Source organism: Rattus norvegicus, chromosome 10, assembly GCF_021556685.1.
Source record: "Rattus norvegicus strain SHRSP/BbbUtx chromosome 10, alternate assembly SHRSP_T2T, whole genome shotgun sequence".
Classification (NCBI taxonomy): Eukaryota; Metazoa; Chordata; class Mammalia; order Rodentia; family Muridae; genus Rattus; species Rattus norvegicus.
The window spans coordinates 37143229-37161348 of record NC_141543.1 but is presented as its reverse complement, the minus strand read 5'-3'; the positions used below and the strand labels follow the sequence as shown (position 1 = coordinate 37161348).

The following is an 18120-nucleotide window of genomic DNA, read 5'->3' as shown; positions in this document are numbered from 1 at the left end:
CCAAATACCCTCACCATACTTTGCCAATATTTGGCCTCTAGAGCCAAGATAAGGAATCTGGGAATCATGAGCAAAGACAAATGTTGTATTACACAAAGCATTTGCTGTTGCCAGCCACACTGGACTGATGTCACGGTTCTCACTGACTCTGAGCACACAGCACTTTGACTTTACCTGGAGATGGGTATACGTTGAGATCATGCTGTTACCTGTTTAAGTTATTCTGTATTGTGTAAACCAGTGCTTTGGGGGGCTGTGCCGTGCCCTGAGGGATTACACTGTACAAGGAGCATTTGACTCGATCTTCTAAACTAATTCTGTATCTACTGGTGCCTGTGAGCAGCAGTTGTTGTTCAGCACAGCTCACGAGGCCCAGACTGGTAAACAACTAAAGGCTGACGTACTGCTACCAAAGCAGAGTAGGCGCATATGAGCACAAGGACATTATTAAAATCATACTAGCCAAAAGCAGGCTTGAAAACTTAACACACCTGACATGGCAAATGTAACACACCCAGAGCCCATCCACCCACAGGACAGTTACCACAAGAATGGCAAGGACAGCCATCTGACTGCCCACTGCATAGGCATGGTCATGATGTCAGCATGGTCCCTATTGTTGGCACAGCTTATTCACATTGCTGTCTGTCTGTCTGTCTATCTGTCTGTCCATTTATCATTCCTGGTGCTGCCCTATATTTCTATGACCTCCATGATCCCACACCCTCCTTCTGTAGCTCAACTCAGTCCTGTAGCAGGACTTGAACTTGTGCAGACCTCCAGGAGACCTCTAGGGGGGCTCATTATCCTGTTTCTACAAAAATGTTCTTACTATTCCTAGCAGTCTTTTGCCTCTATCACCAATAACGCCTTTCGAAATCTGTGAATGCTGTCGCTGTAACAGCTGTTGCTGCTGTTCACCCCATCCCCAAGACTTTTAACCCTTTTATAACCATGCTGTAATATTCACATATACAAATGTGTAGATGTGTTTGCTGTGTGATCTGGGAGTTAATACTAGTATTTAAGATTTAAACAAAAGAACTTACAACCAGCAGGCCATGATGGAAATTCAGGAGCCCTTGGCAAATTACAGCCAACAAAACCAATGTGTCTTGTGAATCTGATATTCAGTAAATTCTGACATTGCAGAAAGCTGCTATCCATATATATTCTGACATAGTACACTAACAGGAGTACAATGATTCATTTACGGGCTGAGAGAATAATAAACTTAAACATTAGAAATGAATACAAGATCCTGCCCTCTAAGAAGCTGTTGAGAGACGATGGCAGTCAGAACTGGAGCAAAAGGTCAGTGTCTTGAAAATACTTGTCTTCCAAGAGCAAGGACCTTCCATCCCCAGCACCTGTGTAAAGGTACATTATGACGGCATGTGTTTACAGTCCCAGGACTGAAAGGCAGAGACAGGAGGATCCCTCGGGCTCATTAACCAACAGTCTAGTCAACTTGGCGATCTCCAAGCCAATGAAAGACTCTGTCTCAAAAAGAGGAGGATGGTAGATTTGAAGATGACTCTGAGCTGAGGCTGTCATCTGGCTTTCTCATTCACAGGCATATCCCCCACCCCACCCATATACACACATATGTGTGCTCATGTATACACACACACACACACACACACACGTTAAACACACATTTAAAAGGTTTGTGGTTGTTGTTCATGTTGTTTTGTTTTGTTTTGGGGCCAAGCCTTTTTGAAATCAGATTTCCACTATACTACAAATATCATTTCTCTTTGCTGTTTCCCAATCTTATGTTCTTAGACCTACAGTTAAAATGAAGATGGAGGAATGAGGGAAAGGATTGGAAGAGCTGAAGGGGCTTGCAACCCCATAAGAACAACAATGCCAACCAATCAGAACTTCCAGGGACTAAACCACTACCCAAAGACTATACATGGACTGACCCATGGTTCTAACTGCATATGTAGCAGACAATGGCCTTGCTGGGCACCAATGGAAGGAGAACCCCTTGGTCCTGCCAAGGTTGGACCCCCAGTGTAGGGGACTGTCAGCGCAGGGGAGTAAAGAGGGGTGAATGGGGAGGGGAACACCCTTATAGAAGAAAGGGAGGGGGAGGGGATGGGGGCTTGTGGACAGGAAACCAGGAAAAGGAATAACATTTGAAGTGTAAATAAAGAAATATCCAATAAAAAATGATGATCCCAGAAATGCGGTTGGAAGTCCTGGCTCTCTGTTGATGTATCTGTCTGATCTTGGGCACCAATCTGTTTCACATAGCAAGACAGAGGAGGTGAGAATTTACTACCCCATGTAAGGCTTCCACTGAGGACCACACACTTTGAACTTAGAGAACTTTGACTTAGAAGATATATGTATACAGAATTGCCTTATAATAATAAATTCCATAAAACTAGAAGTCCTTGAATAGAGAACTGGACTGAAGCTCTTTTTTTTTTTTAAGCTGTGACTTGATTTCCATAACTCAGCTATAAAGCAGAACCTCCACAGATTGAGAAATACAAAAAGGACAAAGCAACCAAGAGGCAACAGGGGACTAAAGATCCCCCCTCCTCCACCACCACCACAGCAGCAATAAAAGCAATGATTGAAAGGTCTACAAAGCTGTCTAGAAAGGAGGCTATGAAAGCTTTCAAAAATCCCACTCTCTCTAATGGTAGAGAATTACAACTGTGAGATTTTAAAAGCTCCTGAAACCTACCAGTTTGTAATTTGTCACTTCTCTGCTGCTACCCTAGTGTGATTAGCAGTTTTAAAAATATAAGACGATGTACTATGTTCTTAGCAAGAACGTGGAGCTAGCCAAAAGCTGGCGTAAATGGCCTCTTATTACCCCTCCCCACTAGCCTAAAAGGAAGGGTTGTGAGTGGCTGCAGCAGGGATGTAAGGAATGAAAGCAGAAGGAATCCCTCATGATGACTATCATTTACCAGTAAATAATTATAGACTAGGTTTCTGTCTCGTGCATTTTCTTGCTCAACAGCACTACTGTTCTGATCGAAGCACCACTATCATCTACATTTTATACTTTGAGGGATTTACTAAAGGTCAAAGAAAAGTAATTCACTTGAAATTATTAAAAATTAAATTATGGGGGCTGGAGAGATGCCTCAGCAGTTAAAAGCACTGACTGCTCTTCCAGAGGTCCTGAGTTCAAATCCCAGCAACCACATGGTGGCTCACAACCATCTGTAAAGAGATCTGATGCCCTGCATCTGTAAAGATGTCTGAAGACAGCTACAGTGTACTTATATATAATAAATGAATAAATCTTTTAAAAAATGAAATCATTACAAAATGGTGGTATAACCATGGGACATTAAGCTCCCAAAGAACCCTTATAAACAACCCCTACTGGAGGCTATGATGGTTTATCTATGCTCGGCCCAGGGACTGGCACTATTAGAGGGTGTAGCCTAGTTGAAGTAGGTGCGTCACTGTGGGTGTGGGCTTTAAGACACTACTCCTAGCTGCCTAGAAGCCAGTATTCTGCTAGCAGCTTTCAGATAAAGATGCAGACCTCTCAGCTCCTCCTGCACCATGCCTGCTAGATGCTGCCATGCTCCCACCTTGATGATGATGGACTGAACCTCTGAACCTGTAAGCCAGCCCCAATTAAATGTTGTCTATCAAAATTGCCTTGGTCATAGTATCTGTTGACAGCAGGAAAACCCTAACTAAGACAGAGGCTATGCAGAAGGTTTCAAGGAACACTAGGACAAGGGATTGAGGAACCCATAATCAGGAGGGAAACTAATAAGTGTGTCACATGTTTCTGCTATGAAGCACAAAGGATTGGGGTTGGAGACTCCTACAATGTCTGCACTGAAAAGGAAAGGAAACCTATGTACAACCTTCTTCAGCATTTTTGTTGTTACTTTCATTGTATTTATAATTGAATTATAATTCCTAACCACTTGGAGCATTGCAGAAGTTTTTAAGAGTTGTATTTGGTAGATGAAGCTACTCATCTCTTGCAGACAGTAAGCAGACAAATAAAAGGGGTGAGAGGCTGTATATTCCCAAAGACCTATTCCTGTGATTTACTTCTTCTAGCTACTTTTCATCTCCCTAATATTCCAGAACCTTCCAAAATAGCAACACTAGGGCCTTGCTGTTAAGACTACTTCCTGCTCTTCCAGAGGACGGGAGTCCAACTCCCAGAACTCAAGTGGAACAGCTTACAACTCCTTGTAACTCTAGCCCCTGGGCAACTGATGCCTTTTTGTGGCCTCTGTGGGAACCCATATACAAGTGTCATGTCTACACACACACACACACACACACACACACACACACACACACACACACACACACAAATAAAATAGTCAGCATCACTAGCTGAAGATCCAGTTCCCTAACACATGAGCTTTTGGAGAGCCCCAAACACTTGACGTTCAAACCATAGAACAAGGTTTAATAGCTAAGACCTAGCTATCAGAGGTAGACTCCCAGGACTTGGTACCTGAGAGCTGTGTGACCCCAGGACATTTAGGTAAAACAAGACTCTATCTACTAAACAGATCTTAAATGAAGTGGTCTATGAAAATTCCTTATTTGACCTAATATATGCTAAATGAATCCCAGTTTCTTCCATAATGACATGTGATATAGAGACAGATTTTTGTTACAACATGGTCCTCTTTTGTACTATAGCCCACCAACAGGGCAGCAGGAATTCTGTCTGTTTGGACTTGGCCACAGAGAAATGAACTGATAAATATCAGGGATAGCTTAGCAAGGAAAACATCAGGTAATCCAATTCTAAGGAATTCAATATAAACTAGTTTAAGATTCAAAGAGAATAAAAGGTAATAGTTTTGTGAACACTCTTCTCTTCCTCTATCAATTTTCTCCTTCCTTCCTCTCTCACTAGAAAACAGCAGCCACCTTTACTGCATGAACAAAGAACGATGATTCTTAAAAGCCACTCTCCCCCAAGTTGTGAACTAATTCCGATTTCTCACCATCCCCTTCATGAGTTGGCACAAGTCAAAGGTTTCAACATCAGACCTGCACACACCCCCTCTTCATTTATAGTCCTATATTAAGACCCATCATCTCTCCTCTATTCAGTCCTGTCTGTCCCCTTCAATCCTATCTTCTGAGCCTCTGAGAGTGATGCCACATTACCTCCCCCACACGGTTAGAAGATAGACATTTTCTCTAATAATCACAAAGAAAGATGCTCCCTTCTCTGGTAATCAGAACAGGAGAGGAACAAGATGACATGTTCTTGAGAGACTGAAAGAACAAAGGGAACAAATGGGATCGAGTGCAGGGAGGATAAGGAGAAGCTGATAATCTGTGGGCGGACAAACAAGTTGGCCCAGCCTTTCCTGAGGACAGTTTGGTAATAGTTATTAAATTTAATAGTGCACATTTTTCAACATAACATCTCTACTCCATTACCAACTCTCCTAAAGAAACACTTGTACAGCTACTTAAGGAAGCACACAGACTGAAGGAAGAAGTGTGCAGTTATGCCGTCTATAATACGAGAACATTGGGGCAACAGAAACACCAATCAACGGGCAATGAAATCACATGCAGCGGCTTAACCCGACAAGGCAGATCTCCTCACAGCATGAGAAAGGAGGTGGCCTGATGTAAAAACAAAGTGAATAAAACCGAATGCAAAAGCTTCGTGTGGTATCACTCAATATTTTTTTTTCTTTTAAAGATATACACAAGCAACAAGAATAGATGAGAAATAGTAAGGTGTTTTGTCAGGCCTGGCCACTGTTTGCAGGCTTCAGGGCAAGAAGAAGCTGAAATACTGCTATCTGACTTACAGATCACAGAACTGGTGAGGCTCTGTGTTAGAGAAGGCGTCCATGATGGAATCTGATGAATCAAACAACCAGCACATGCTCACAGCAATGGAGAAGCCTTATGAGGGTCCTCTTCAAAAATGTAGCTCGTAGGGTTCAGCAATTGCAAGCATGTTCTGGTCTCCCAGAGGACTCAAATTCAGTTCCCAGAGCCCACAACACCCTAAAGCTCCAAGGGATTCAATACCTCCATGAGCACCCCCACACACATACCATTCACTCACACAGACATGTGTATATACATGTAAACAAATCCCTGTTAAATGCCGCACATGGGCCAATGGGATGACTCAGTGGGTGAGTTCACCCACCCAGAACCCAGACAATGGTGGAAGAAGAGAAATGACCCCACAAAGTTGCCTTCTGACCCTCATGTGCATATCACAACACAAAGGTCACTATTCACACACTGTAATAGCAAATAAATAAATTTTTACATAAATGTACAGAGTATAAGAATGGACAGCTTTTGTCCCAAGTTAGACCTCTGTTTACTGGATGGTCACATAGCAGGGCTTTACGGGAAACAGAAATAATGAAAACAACGAAGAGAGCTCAGATAGTGGGGTTTGTGCCGGTTACAAAAAAGGAGACTACTTATCTCAAAGACCCTAAAGTTTACAGCATCAATACTGAAGATGAATTTTATAAGATTACTCTCAATGGGAGGGAAAAGGCTCATATACGCTTCCATAAGGCAATATTACAAAATCATCTAGAATGTTCCAATTAGTAACTACAAAGATCTAACTTGCATTGGGTCAGGAAACGTGGCTGGAACTTAGGAAAAAATATATATAAGAAAATTTTATTTCCCATTCTTTTGTGTCTCCTTTACCAAAGCACATTGGCATACGTTCTGCATGATTTAAAATAAGTAAATAACAGGTTGAAAAATGGAAGGTGATTTTCCTTAACTACGATCCCTTGCTCTGAGTGAGAAGCTGCAGAGGGAAAGGAGAGGCCTCAAGAGAGGGGCCTCAGAGAGAATCGGAAGGCAGAAGGCGAGGATGTTTCACTTTCCTCCCAACAAGCTGGAGGATGTGGGAGGCAGCCACAGTGGAACCAAAATAGCCGATTCCAAGACCCACTGACAGACATCAGGCTGTTCCCCAGCCCAGAGGCAAAGCACTCGAGCAGCAGAGAGAACTCCCTGACCTCACGGCTGACAGGTCTCAACCTTACTTGTTTTCTGTGTCATCAGCTGTGAAGTTGATGAGAGAATCCAAGCCTTGGACCCTTGGAAGACAAGAGAGAACAAAGTCATCCTCAATTCTAGCCAGAAGTGTAATGGTAAATATACCAGAGATGCCACATGCTGCCCCTAAACTCCGTGAATTAAAGAGGGTGCTCTCCCTCCTCCCTCTCCCTTCACTCTCCTCCCTCCAAGCCATAGGAGGGAACCAATAACATACACTGTCGTGATATTAATGGGCACCAGGAGGACACCATGGCACATAGGACTGGGCTCATCTCTGGATCACTTTTATTCTGTGTTTGCATCGCCCTAGCCCAAGGTGGAAGGAAAGACGCGGGTAGTAAGTTCTGTATACCTGTGGGTCTGACTAAGGCTGTGTCTGTAGATATGGTCATCCCGCTTCTTTGAGAGTTGTTGAATGCAGAAAGAGTTTCCGATTCTGAAAAAAAAAAAGCTACTAAAGTAATAAGCTACTAAAAAGTAACAATCGCAGTATCAACAGGGCAGTGGGTGGTGAGAGTCAGGGCTAGTTTTATCAACATCTTTGTTCCAATTGATACATTTCTGGTTTTTCCTCAATAATTAAAGATTATTTTTAGAATTTAAAAAACAAAGATAGATAGATAGATAGATAGATAGATAGATAGATAGATAGATAGATAGATAGATAGATAGATAAAGGAAAGAGAGAGAGGGAGGGAGAGAGAGAATAAAAGAAGGAAGGAAAGAAAGAAAGACAGACAGACAATAAATTGTAGCCAGGCAGTGGTGATACACTGGGAAGGCGGAGACACGCAGCTCTCTGAGTTTGAGGCCAACCTTGTCCACAGAGCAAGTTCCAGGACAGCCAGGGCTACAGAGAAACCCCATCTCAAAAAAAAAAAAAAAACAATAACCAAGCATACTCTTGGTTTAAGATGACTACTTAAGGCTGGGGAGATCATTTAGGCAGTATAACATGCTTGCCATTCAAGCGTGAGGACCTGAGGTTGGACCCCCGACATCCATGGAAGAAGATGGTTATGATATCATGTGCCTGTAACTCCAACAGAGGAGGCAGAGACAGGTAGATCCCAGAGCGTGCTTCCTAGGGATTCCATTCCAGCTGATTCCATTCCAGCCGGAACTGTGAGCCCCAGGCTCAGACCCTGTGTCAGAAAGGTGCATAGTGACTGAGAAAGGCACTGAATTGGACCTCAACCTCTGGTCTCTGTATACATGCACACACACACACACACACACACACACACACACACACACACACACACACCACAGAGGATGATTGTTTTAAAAACCCAAAGGAACAACAAAAAACCCACAAAATGTGATTAATTAAGAACTCGAGAACTTTGATGACTATTCAGAGTATTACAGAATTAACCAATTCAATTTTAGAAGGCTGATTCAATTATCTAGACATTTTCAAGGCATTTGGATTGCCTGGAAAAGCAGTCAAACTACCTCACAATGACTTTCAGATAATCTTACTTAATAATCAGACGCATGTATGGTGGGAGCTATAACAAGCCCGCAAGCCCCAAGTTGGTCACCTAATATTACAAGATTCAGAAACAGGGAAAATTCAGAACAAAATAGAAAGAAATAATGTTAAGAAACAGGGATACAATGGAACTACTGCCAAGGAATATATTACATTCCTTTAAAATGTTTTATTACCATATATTAATTATACATAATAGGTTTATTACATTTTGATGCATATAATGCATTTTCATTATATTCATCCCATTATCTTGGCTTATGTCTTTCCCAACCTTGCTGATCCCTTCCTCTTCTCAATCTCTTTGTCTCTCTCTGTTTCTGTGTATGTGTTTTGTATGTATACATATGTCTGTGTCTGTGTGTGCACATGTGTGTATATGTGTATATTTCTGTGTCTGTGTAAGTATGTGTATGCATGTACACATGTATGCATGTGTGTACCTGTATATGTTTGTGTTTGTGTAAGTATGTGTGCACATATGTGTGTGTCTGTACCTGTATGTGGATTGTGCTTGTGTGTATATATGCATGCTCGTGTGTTTGAGTGTGTGTTGTGTATGTGTGTTTATGTCTCTGTGTGTGTGTATATATGTCTGTGTGTGTATGTGTGTGTATGTCTGTCTGTGTGTGTACGTGTGTTTACGTGTGTGCATGAGTGCCCCACTGAGTCAGTTAGAGTTGCTTACAGGAGCATAGGTGATGTGCTATTGACAGCAGCATGGGCAGCTTACAAGTGGCTGCACTACTAAAGAACGTCTTTCCTCAGCAACCATGAGTTGGAAAGAAGTGGGAATCATGAAACCCCTCCTGTTACAAATTTTAGGGCACTAATTAGCCATTTCACTTCAACAAATCTCAAACACTCAGAGAATAGTAAGTTCCTGAGAGAATAGGTCCAACGCTGACTAGAGTTTAACCTAGAATAACCTTCACCACACAGATTCTGCAAGACTCCTGAGAGGTCAAGTAGAGAACCCAAAATGCTGACTTTTCAAAAACATAAAGGAAAAGAAATGCACACACATGAGTGCACGTGCAGGTCACTGGGTTGCCCACTGTAGAAGAATCCTGTTTCAAGGAAACCACACCATGTCTGACCAGAAGGGAAAGAATGGACAATCCTCACCTGCAGTGATGGCAGACCCTTTTGTGAAGATCTCTGTGGTTGAAAAACTTGTGGTTTTTTGTGAGAAGGAGCCAGGCATTGTTGAGGGGTACATGGTTACTGCTGTACCCACTGCAGTGGTAGCCAGCGTCTGGGGCTGGGCCGTGGTTGTGGGATCAGGTGTGGTCATGACTGTTGTCGGAAGCGGCTCTGGGGTAGTGGTCAAGTAAGGGGTGGTGGTTGGCCGGGTGGTTGGCTGGGTGGTTGGCCGGGTGGTTGGCCGGGTGGTTGTTGTAGGTCTTTTGGTTGTTGTGGCTGTAACCAACAGAAGATGCATCTGTCACCGAGTAGATATGAGGGATAGGAAACACCACAAAGAAATCCGAGATCATTTCCTTTCCATTTTTTCTGTTGGCCCCTCTTGGCCCATTGACCTGAACTGCTTACTCCACCTGGGTTTCTTGCCTTCATTTCTGTCCTTTCTGGTCTATTTGTCAGAATCTGGCTACAGAAATCTTAAAAAAAATCACAAAGCTAATTATGCCCAGACGCTGCTTAAAACTCAACTGCCATCTCCTTGTTTAGCAGATAAAACAAACAAACAAACAAAAAACCTACCCCTGCTCATCTGCCCCTCTGTCTTTCCAATCATGCACTGCTGGAAGAGAACGTTCTCCCTTTTGTCAGTCAATTGTTCTTTCTGTATTTCTTACACTGCGCCATGACCTTCCAGCTGCAATAAATTCTGCACTTGCTGGACCTCATCCGTACTCCTACTGCTGGTCCTCTTCAGTAGGCTAGCCCTCACTTAAGTCTCAGATTGCAGCTAAAGGGAGCTCTCTTCTGTGCAGTAACAAGTTGCCCCAATTCTAGATTTCACCACGGCATCTATTATATTTTTGTAACCACGCATTTCTTTGTTTGTTTAATGTCTGGCTCTCCTGCCAAACTGTCAGGACCACAAGGAACGCCTGCAGGAAAGAAAAGTTTACTGAAGTTAACTTAGTCCAACTTCTCGTTCCTCTTCTTTGATATCACAGAGTCGCTGTGAGAGTAATGTGTGTGAATGTGCATGGGGCTCACTAATTAAAAGCATCTAGTTCCAACTCTGGAACACTTGAGGGCCATCCTGGCAGCCTAAGGACACAGCCATCCAGACTGAGCCTTCCAAGGCATCACTGTGTCAGCCCAGGACTCAAGAATCCCACAGGAGATCCTGATGCAGAGGCAAAGCCCAATCCAATCTAAAAATCTCTGGCTAGACATGTGTATGTGCCTATTGGTCACATACTTCAGCCATAAGCTCCATGTGTTCTGTTCTTGCAGCCCCAGTCTTTAGGAGTCCCTTCACACCCCAAATTTTATCCAAAACACTGGATAGAAATGGGGGGAAAAAGGGTGTGAGAGATACCTGAGGTGGTACCCAGTGCCATGCCTCCTCCCTCTGCCAGGAATCAAAAAATGTTTGCTTGTATTCAGTCTGCACAGTTAATTTTTTCTTAGTATTTGGAAATCAAATAATATGCAAAAAAAGGAAGGAAAGAGGGAAAGGAGTGAGGGAAGGAGAGGAGAGAGAGGGAGGGAGAGGGAGAAAGAAAGAGAGAAAGAAAAAGAGAAAGAGAAGAAAGAAGGAAGGAAATGAGGGAGGGAGGGAGGGAGGGAGGGAGGGAGGGAGGGAGAGAAATCATTATGGCTCACATAAAAATCAAGAGGCCCAAAAGCACGGAGCCAAATTTCTGCAAAGCGGGGTAAAGCCCCCAGATAAATAGTCCCTTCCATCTTCAGTCTTGCTCTTCATTTGTTAGCTGGAATCCCTCCTTCATTTCTGTGGCTGTTCTGGCTATAATTAATATGCGGGTTTCCCTAACTACACTAGGTGCCTCACCATTTGAGAGGCAGCCTTTCCACCCGTTACTCGAATAAGCATGGCTTCATCACCAGAACCCACTGAATGGATGTTACCTCTTTCTAACCATTGAGCCCCGCTCTTTCCTCACCTCTCCTCAGCTCCAGGCGCACTGTCTTCTTGACATCATTGAACCAGCCAGGCACCTCTATACGGCAGCAGTACACCCCACTGTCATCTTGATTGGTGTTTGAGATGGTCAAGGACACATCACCTAACCGGATACTCCCCCAAAGTGTGTATTTTCCTGACTTCCTGGAGATGGTCCTTGTTCCGTCTGTACGAAGAAGCTCTCCATTGCACTTCGAACCGGGACATGAACCTCTGCCCCAGCACATGCTGTTGCGGCTCTGGGACCAGGATGAGTACTGACAAGGTAAAGTCACCGACTGGCCCAAAAACCCTATTATTGTATCCTCAGAGGCAGCTGGTGCTACGGGAGAAAGTGAGAACGCTGTTACACAGACAAAAATTCTTCAAATATGCTCCACCATTTGTGTACACATAGAGGGAGAGTACAGGAAGACGAGGGAACATTCCTAGCTCCTTTAGCACAAATGCTTGCCTGTGCTGTTGAACTCCTAAGTCTCCAAGCCTCCATCCCAAATTAGAGGTGGTCCAAAACTTCTAAATGTCTCTCCATAGTAAGATCTTTTTGCCAATTTAAACACTCCAATATTGAGTACCATTCTGTAAATCAGCTCCCAAATAGAGGCCAGACCCTGTGATCTAGGTCACATGTTTCACTAAAGCCACCCAAAACCTGTGCTACACACACATACACACACACACACATACACACACACATACACACACACACACACACACACACACACACATACCACCACCACCACCATCATCATCAACAACAACAACATCGACAACAACATCTCACTGAGTAGATATTGTGTACTGCTAATTTGAATGTCTCAAATGGGTTGTCCAGCCCAGCCAGACATCTGACAGGAAAGACAGCTGTGGTAGTCGACTCCATTGTCCTACTCTCTATCCAGAAACAGAGATGGGAATTGCTCGCTCTGGATCATGTGATCACTTAGGTAACACAAAGTTAGGAGGAGTTTGTGGATTTGCTCTTCTTGACTCTCCTTTAAAATTTTAATAGTGTGTGTGTGTGTGTGTGTGTGTGAGAGAGAGAGAGAGAGAGAGAGAGAGAGAGAGAGAGAGAGAGAGAGAGAGAGAGAGAGAGATGTTCACATGTTACAGTGAGTGGATGATGGTCAGAGGACATTAGTGAATTGGCTTGTTCCTTTCACCTTCGTGTCTGTACTGGGGTCTTCAGGCTTCAGAGTAGTGGCTCTCTACCTGCAGGTTGTGACTCCCAACAGACAGGAAGAAAATAAAGATGTTTACATTATGCTTCATAACAGTAGCAAAATTACAGTTATGAAGTAGCAATGAAATGATTATGGTTGGGTGTTACCACAACATGAGAGACTATATTAAAGGGTCATAGCGTTAGGGAGATTGAGAACCACTGCTCCAGAGCATGTATTTTTACCCACTGAGCCAGCTTGTTCACTTTAACTTACTCATTTCTTTTCAAGATTGTTTAATAATTTCACCGTGCATATAATAAATATTTGATGAGATCTATCTTCCATTCTTTCTCTTCCAGTTTCTCCCCCATTGCTCATAGCCTTGCACCTTTTATGTGTTCTCTTGTTTAAAAATATATGTCCACTTAGTGTTGCCAGTATGTGCATGCATGTAGGGCCATTACAGCCATCTACTAGCACATGGGCAGCCTCTCAGGGCCGCAGCCCTGAAAGAACCGAGTGTCCCTCTCCTAGCAGCCATCAGTTGAATTGCTAACAACCTCTTTCCTAGGGGTGGGACTTTAGGAGCGGTTCAACCATTTATGCTAGGGTTTTGTCTGGCGTATGCGTGTGTAGGTTTTATGCGTGTAGTTACAGTCTCTATCCAACTTACTCTCTTAAAAAAAAAAACCAGATTTATTTGCCCAGCAGTGGTGGTGTACACCTTTAAAAACAATACTTAGGAGGCAGACACAGGCAGATCTCTATGCATTTGAGGCCAGCCTGGTCTGTTCTAGGACAGCCAGGGCTATACAGAGAAACCCTGTCTTGAGAAGTCAAGTACATAAATATTTGTCTTTATTTCATGTCTGAGTATTTTACCTGTTTGCATGAGCACTCTACATGTGTGTCCAGTGGTATGGCAGGTAGAAGATGGTACCAGACGTGTGTGTGTGGTGTAGTGTGGTGTGTGTGTGTGTGTGTGTGTGTGTGTGTGTGTGTGTGTGTGTGTGTGTGAATTTATAGGGTACAGTATGAGGATTTGCACTATGATCACAGAACCAGGCAGTCAATTTTAGTTTAGTTAGCTTTACTATCTCACGAATGCACTTCATTTTTGTGATGAGATGTAGTTAACAATGATTCAGGAAGTTTGAAATGTGCATTGTTGTTCTGATGGTGTCTCTTCTGTGAAGTGAATAAACGAAAGCATTGCCCCTTCTCACAGACTCTGGTGTAACAGATGCGTAGAAAGCATCTATTGACGGAACCGAAATCTCAGGTAACCCAAGCCTCCATGATGAAAGGACAGGATTGGAACTGGGCATAGAGGGGAAAGAGATTTTTAAGGTTCATAATGTTTTTAATCTTTTCACCCAAAAGTTTCAGTATTACTCACCTAATCAAAAACTACTATAAAAAAGGAAGCAAGAAGCTTGGTGTGGTAGAAAAGTCCCTGTTAGGGTGACAATGTAGACGTCACTCTAGAGGCCAGTGTGTGTTGTGGGCTTCTTAGGGGCAAGCCACAGTCTTCATTATCACAAGGCAGAGAGGACAGTATTTGCCACAAAAGGAGTTCCACAGTTCCTATGCCAAGAAGCACCATGAAATTAACTTCACTGGATACCTAAACGTTTCGGAATGAGGAACCATACCCATGAGATGCAGAAACAGAAGGAGAAATGATTCCTTCAGCTACAAAATACTGGGAAGAAAAGAAATCACAGCTACCAGGTGAATTTCTCAACTGCAGTGACCCAGTGGGAGTGCCACTTCTCTGTCACTGCCTGCCTGTTCCTTCTCCAGTTGATGACCTTTCAGCCAAGCCTCAGTTTTGTGGAGTGACGATGCCATGACCGTCTCTTCTCACACATCTACTTTTGATCCTCGGAAACTGGGCAGTTACTCTCTTCTAAGCTGACCATTTAAGCACAGATGCATTAAAAATAAATAAATAAGCCAGGCATAGTGGTGCACACCTATAGTCCCTATACTTAGTAGGCAAAGCCAGGAGGCCTGCAAACTTGAGGTAGTCCCCACTACCTAGCAAGGCTCTATGTCACAGCCAAACAACAGTCAAATAAGTGAACAGAGAGGTCATTTCACCAGGTGCTAACTCCTTTAAGCAAGGCTGGAGAAGCCCATTCAACCCCTGTCCTGCCACAGATGAGACATGAGGACACAAGCTCCAGCAATTTTTTTCCCTGTAGTTTCAGGATGTAACAGTAACAACGGCAAAACTTGGAACAGGCATTGTTATTCCAGTACTCCGAGCAGCAAGGCAGGAGAAGAATAGCAAGTTGAAGTCCAATCTGGGTTACCTTGTTAGACATAGACACCATCTCAAATAAATATAAATAAATATTAAGAAAGAAAGACACACAGATACACAGACAGACAGACAACAGACAGACAGACAACAAGCGCACAGGTAAATTTCAGAGAGTTGATTTGAGAACAAGGCCGGCTGCTTTTGTTCCATCGATGGCTTCTGGAGTATCTATGAAGTAGTCCTTGCCCACCTTCTAGAAGGTAACGTACAGAATATCTGTGGACAGAGGCAGTGAAGTTAGCACCCTGTATGGCAACAAGCTCTCTGACACAGGAACCTCAGAGATCAGGAGAAAGCCCTAAAGCAGCCTGCAAACTAGAATAGGAGAAACTCAAGTTTACCAGAGACCTGAGTTGACCTCTATTCAAGGATGAGAGAAAGAGGGAGAGGCAGAAGGACATACTGACAGTGTCAGCATTGGTGACCAGGAGAGCGACAGCACGGAGCAGAGTGGTTGCTGTGTGTGCCTCGGGATGTCCATTCAAGTGACTCATCTGTATCAATGTTTCGAAGAGAAACCTCCCCTTAGCTGGGCACATGACACACACCTGTAATAACAACTGTCAGAAGGCTGAAGCAGGAGGATTGTTGACTTCCAAGTAGCCTGCACTACACAGTAAGATCTTGCCTCAAAGAAACAAAAATGAGGGCTGGACATAGTGAGGCATTCCTTTACTCCCAACACTTAGGAGGCAAAGGCAGGTGGGTCTTCATGGTTTCAAGGCCAGCCTGGTCTGCACAGTAAGTTCCAGAACAGCCAGAGCTTCATAACAGAGAGGCCCTGTCTCAGAATAAATAAAACAAAACAAAAACAAAAACCAGCAACAGAAAAAAAGGAGAAGAAGAAATCATTTTGAAGCCCCTTCCCTAGCAAAACAAAATAAAAAGCAAATAAAATCTCCTGAAAACAAAGAGAACAATAGGAGTCAAAACAAGAGCTCTTAGCAGAACAAAATCCCCCTGCCTCTGCTTTGTGCTGCCTGCAGATGAAAGTGTCTACACCCATTCATTTAATACCCTGTTTCTATGTCTTTGATTAGGTTAGAAATAGCAGTTAATTAAACCATTTACTTCATCCCTGAATACCCAAATCAGTCTCTTAAAAAATCCCTTCATAACAAAGTGAGGAAGAGATCCTATAAAAATGCAAGTTGAGTAGGAGATGGGCTTAAGTGGAACCTCCTTACCCTAAAATCTACCCTCCCCAGGGTACAGAATGGAAGCATCTAGAACACTTACTCAGACAAAGCAACCAGAGTCCCATCACCAGCCAGAGGAGGAGAAGCCCCTTGGACATTTTGACAGGATCTGTGTGTCTGTCAAAACTCATGCCTTATATCACAATTCCTGCTGACAGGGTGGGACACTGGACTTTCACTTCCCTTTCTGCCTCACAATCTTCCCGTTCCTTCATCCTGAATGACCTCCCTCAATTTGGGATGTGTGATCAAATGTGCTGAGTGCTTTTCTCATGGTGGCCAGTGCATGTGTGCAACTGTGTAGTGTGGCAGTGTGTGTGCCAATGTGATTTTCTGTCTGTCGTCCTGGGTGTGCCTGAGCCCCTGTATATACATGAATACACATGAACAGACACTCTGTGTGTAAACTGTGAAGAAGCCAGTGTTTCTCCACATGGTGGCCAAAGCAAAGTTAAACTGAAACTCATTATATAGACCAGGTTGGCCTTTACTACCATTCTGGGTACTCACCATGAAGCCCTCAACTTCTTGCCTTCACACTGGAGAACAGAAAGCAGGTGCAATCAATCACGAAAGAAGCTCTACCCACACCATCAGTTTATTAGAACAAAAGAGAGGAGCCTCAGGAGTGGAAGCTTATCATGATGGCTCCAAAACAGGCCTGCCTACCAGCAGACCCAGCCATCACTACCCTAGGGAGAAAGCACAAAGGATAAGTTGGAAACCAAATACTGGAATAGAATCATTCTCTAGTTCTTCAGGAGTCTATAAATACAATGACAACCGACTCTATACAAATAAGGAAGAGGAGAAACCAGGCCAATATTCACCAACCAGACTGAAACTAGGACCAAACACAGTGTAGAATCCTGAAACAGGGAAAAACTACCAGGTTGATAGAGGACTCAGTGACTAAGAGCACTTGCTGCTCTTGCAGAGAACTCAGGTTCTGTTCTCAGCAGCCACATGGCATCCCATAACTGTCTGTAAATTTAACTCTAGGGGACCAACACTCTCTTTTGGCTTCTTTGGGTACCAGGGATGCACGCAAGCAAATGTTCATAAAATAAAAAAAAAATTGAAAAGACCATTAATTGAAAACAAAAATCTAGTAAGAGAAATCTAAATAAAGTTTTGACTTTGATCCATTGTGATCTTTCATTATTGATTTATTAGCTATAATAAATATATATAAATATATTATAAATTTATACCTATATAAATAAATAACCTAATGTATGATGTTAATAATAACCACCCCTTTGTATTTCTGGTTTGCATGACCATGTTTATTACAGCACTATTTACAACACTCATGGTGAGTGTGGTGGTCTGAATCAGAACGGCCCCTACACTCATGGGTTTGAATGCTTTGTGCTCAGTTGGTGGAGCTGTTAGGGAAGGATTAGGGGCTGTGGCTTTGTTGGAGGAGGTTGTGCCACTAGGGGTGGGTTTTGTGGTTCCAAAGACTCTGGCTATTCCCAGTATGTTCTCTCTGCCTCATGTTTGCAGATCAAGAGGAAAGCTCTCAACCATCCCGCTACCACCATAAACTCTAATCCTCGAAAACTGTAAGCCCAATTAAACACTTTCTAAGTGGCACTGACCTATTCTTACAAAAACAATAGGGAACGAGCCAGTCAGTCATCAGCAGATGAATGGACTGAGGAAATGTGGCTTTCATGCACAATAGAGCTTTATTTTTTTTTCCTATAAAGGAAAGTGAAATACACCCTCTGAAGGAGAATAGATGGAATGGG

The 18120-nt window shown here is 43.2% G+C and overlaps 1 protein-coding gene across 4 annotated transcripts in view; it reads right to left on the bottom strand.

Moving 5' to 3' along the window:
- The window catches only part of Timd4 (T-cell immunoglobulin and mucin domain containing 4), a 36078-nt gene extending 19607 nt beyond the window's left edge, over positions 1-16471 (bottom strand). For 3 of the 4 annotated variants that reach the window (XR_015630873.1, NM_001430247.1, NM_001430246.1), the window contains 5 exon segments: positions 16401-16471; positions 11644-11985; positions 9668-9961; positions 7394-7477; positions 7026-7079 (listed from right to left, as the gene is read on the bottom strand). Coding sequence is in view for 3 of the 4 variants with exons in the window: in NM_001430247.1 (NP_001417176.1) it covers positions 7026-7079; positions 7394-7477; positions 9668-9961; positions 11644-11985; positions 16401-16458 (832 nt within the window). In the remaining variant the exon portion in view is untranslated. 4 annotated transcript variants of the gene reach the window in all.
- Between the last annotated feature and the right edge of the window lie 1649 nt (positions 16472-18120).